This window comes from Medicago truncatula, chromosome 2, assembly GCF_003473485.1.
Source record: "Medicago truncatula cultivar Jemalong A17 chromosome 2, MtrunA17r5.0-ANR, whole genome shotgun sequence".
In the NCBI taxonomy this organism is placed as follows: domain Eukaryota; kingdom Viridiplantae; phylum Streptophyta; class Magnoliopsida; order Fabales; family Fabaceae; genus Medicago; species Medicago truncatula.
The window spans coordinates 2,642,634-2,645,889 of record NC_053043.1 but is presented as its reverse complement, the minus strand read 5'-3'; the positions used below and the strand labels follow the sequence as shown (position 1 = coordinate 2,645,889).

General features: G+C 29.8%; 1 protein-coding gene across 1 annotated transcript; it reads right to left on the bottom strand.

The window, feature by feature from the left end:
• On the bottom strand, positions 1-3,157 carry LOC11428544 (transcription factor bHLH112). Its single transcript, XM_003593355.4, has 7 exons — positions 2,631-3,157; positions 1,926-2,427; positions 1,556-1,651; positions 1,375-1,440; positions 1,145-1,210; positions 947-997; positions 1-722 (listed from the first exon to the last, which is right to left on the bottom strand). Exons 1-7 carry the CDS (start codon positions 2,942-2,944, stop codon positions 567-569), a joined length of 1,251 nt encoding a protein of 416 aa, XP_003593403.1. The 5' UTR covers positions 2,945-3,157; the 3' UTR covers positions 1-566.
• Between the last annotated feature and the right edge of the window lie 99 nt (positions 3,158-3,256).

The following is a 3,256-nucleotide window of genomic DNA, read 5'->3' as shown; positions in this document are numbered from 1 at the left end:
TAATCTAAATAATAATAAATTAAAAGTGGGTGCATCCCCCTTTAATTAATGATATGATTCAAAAGATATATACTACTCAAATATATCGACTAGCAGGAACAAAAGGCGTTTTAGGTATGCTAAATTCAGCCATAAAACAAGAACAAAGAAAACTATAATCTAATGTCTAATGCTGCTGAATTTAGCACTTGTTCCTGCCCCTCTTTAACTTTTGATTACAAAAACCTAATGGGGGCTAGTATAATCTTAAACAACCTATCTCTAATTTCTAGTTCATATATAAAACACATCATGGCCCAGAACATCTTTGAAGTGTTACTTCCTTTTTTATTTATTTATTTTCCATTCCTCCTTTATCCTTCTTTTGCCTCTTCAGCTTTTCTCCTTTTGGATACCAATATCTTGTCTTCTTCCTTTTACCTTACAAATGTAAATGTGATGATAATGGATTGTCTATTGCACCATGCAAGGTTTTTGTAAATATATAATTAATTCATGTCATCAATTAGTTTACACTCCATGCTCAGTCGTACTCATAACTACACTCTACTGGTAGAATCTTTTTTCTATCGGCCGAAGAGTGGACCTCCAAAAGTAGGTGTCCAGAAGTCGACAGGAGTCTCATTAGTCATCGGAAATGTGCTTGAAATCGGCACCAAACAAAGTCCTTGGCTTCTTAAATCTTGTTTTTTCCCTTCTGACTCATTCACATTATCACAATCCTTCATACAAAGATATATATATATATATATATATATATATATATATATATATATACAAATTAATTTTTCAAGATCCAAACATTACATAAATCTTTATTTTTTTTTTATGAAAATAAATACTTATATATCTTGCATGCCATGTAAATTTGATAGATTTCTATATATTTCCTAGAATAAATTTCAAGATAAGCTATTATATATATAGCATATATATATATATATACCTGTTGATGTTGAATGGGAGATCCACTTTTCATATATGGAGTGCTCAAAACCTGAAATTAATTAATAAACAATTATATTTATTTATTTATTCATTATAAACATAAGAAAGCTATGCTATGATCTTATGCTAGCCAAATTACTAATTACGATTTTTTTAAAAACAAAGTTAATTAATTATAAGAAGAATGGAAACATACATTGACTTGATCATGAAGGAACTTGATGTACTCAATGGCTTCATGAAGAACAGATGCTGTATCCGTCTGTAATATTAAGATCAACAAAAATATGTAACTAGTGAGTTTAAATAATTTAGTTACCCTTAGTTAATGTCTTTAAAAGGTAAAGGTGTTTAAATTCTACATATATCACTTTCAAAGTAGCTATAGAGGAAAAAGTGAAAGAGAACCATTAAAAAGAAATTCACCTTTCCGAAAGGTGAAACCAATTGCTGAAGGGCTGTGATCCGGTCCCCTAGCTTCTCTTTCCGGACCTGCATGTCCATACATATCAACTTTATCAAATCTAAAAGAGCAAAATACATCTTAAATAGTCAAAAAAAAAAATTATCAAGAATATTAAAACTTTATAATATAATAGTACAATACCTTAAAAGTTGGTAATGGAGATGGAGTCTCAATTCTTGGCCTCTTAACTGCAGTTTCTGATGAATTTTTCGTTTCTGGAGATTTATCTCTTTTCAGCTGCACACATAGATAAATTTTTATAATATGTTATTATTCTTTAGCCAAAAAAAGCCCTAATTTTAGCTAACCATAGATTGTTTACATATATATGAAGTAGCATATGAGAGTTTCTTTATAAATTTATTTATATATATATATATATAAAATGATTAATAGGAATGATAAATAAAAGATAGATGGAGACGATATCATGTTGCACAAAGCGGATAAACGACCGACTGTATTTTATTAATAGTTCGATATGGTTAAAAGTAAATAAATAATTATATACCTTGTTTAATAGAGTATTTGGGGAATTAAATTTGTTGTCTTCAAAATTAGGAGATTGATGTTGTGGTTGTGACGAAACAAAAACTCCAGCTCTGATGTCATTAAGGGCATCAGCTGAAGCATTCCAGAAAGGAGTATTGTTTGAAAAGAGCAATCCACTAAGCTGTTGTTTTGGCATTGAATGTTTCATAAGGGAAGTCCATGTTGGTGAAAGTTCATTGGAGGATGATGAATAGGAGGAGGACATAGAAGGGTTGGTAAAAAGTGAGTTTTGTGGTTGTGGTTGTGGTTCAGGTTGTAGTTCTGGATCAAATAAACTTTGTATCAAACTTGAAGGGTAATTATAGGAATTATTAACTGATCCAATTGGATATCCACATGATAAACCAGAATTCATATTCTGTTGTTCTAAGGAAAATTCTTGATCCATTCTTGAAACTTGGCTTCCACTTGTAGATGACAAATTCTTTGTGCTCCACTCCTTTTGAATTTGTGAATCATTACTGCAGAAAAATAATTTACAACATATATGAAAAATAACATGATGTTTCTATTCATATAAAAGTTACTTGTTTTTCTGGTTATATATATTCTAATCATGCTTTATCTCTAACTAACTTTTATACCTAATTGTTCCTTTTTTTCAAATGGAACAATAAGATAAAACAATTAAAGAAATTTTTTTAAAAAAATTATGAGAACTTACAATAGGGACTGATTCCAATTAGATGAAGTTGGAGATAAGAGGTCAAAACCCATGATTTGTGGCTTCTGAGGATCAAGAAAACTTAGAGAACAATCAGAAACATCAAAGTTATTAACTTCAATATCAGAACAAGTTCTTATTGTTTCCTTCAAACCCAAAAAATCATTTTGCCAAGTACTATAGTTTCCTACATCATTAGCTGCAACAGAACATGTTGATGATGAATTCATCATAAGAGGGAATACACTTCTTGTTGAATTATTAATATTCCACCATGTTTCACCACAAATTCCAGCATGAAACTCCTCTGCCATGTTAAGATTTGTTGCTATTTATAAAGAGAATCTATATGTTTATATTTTTGCCAATAACAAGTTTCTGTGTTAGAACTCTTCTTCTTTGAGTTAACAATGATATCACACTCAAAATCAACTATGTTTATAAGCTCATTGGGATAATATTTATATATGGAATGGTTAGAAGGATATGGACCCCGGAAATGACCGGAATTTGGTTGACATTACAAGGTGGTGATTTGACAAATGAGTGAAAATATTAGAGAATTTTGAATCTAATTCTAATTCTTTCTTTATTAAATATAATTTAGTATATGTTCCTATGATTAA

Excerpts from the sequence above, each read along its gene's own strand:
- LOC11428544 (XM_003593355.4), bottom strand. The coding sequence starts at position 2,944 with ATGGCAGAGGAGTTTCATGCTGGAATTTGTGGTGAAACATGGTGGAAT. Across the intron at positions 1,441-1,555 it reads CTCCATTACCAACTTTTAAG|GTCCGGAAAGAGAAGCTAGG; the intron begins GTATTGTACTAT and ends ATGGACATGCAG. Across the intron at positions 723-946 it reads CTCCCATTCAACATCAACAG|GATTGTGATAATGTGAATGA; the intron begins GTATATATATAT and ends CTTTGTATGAAG.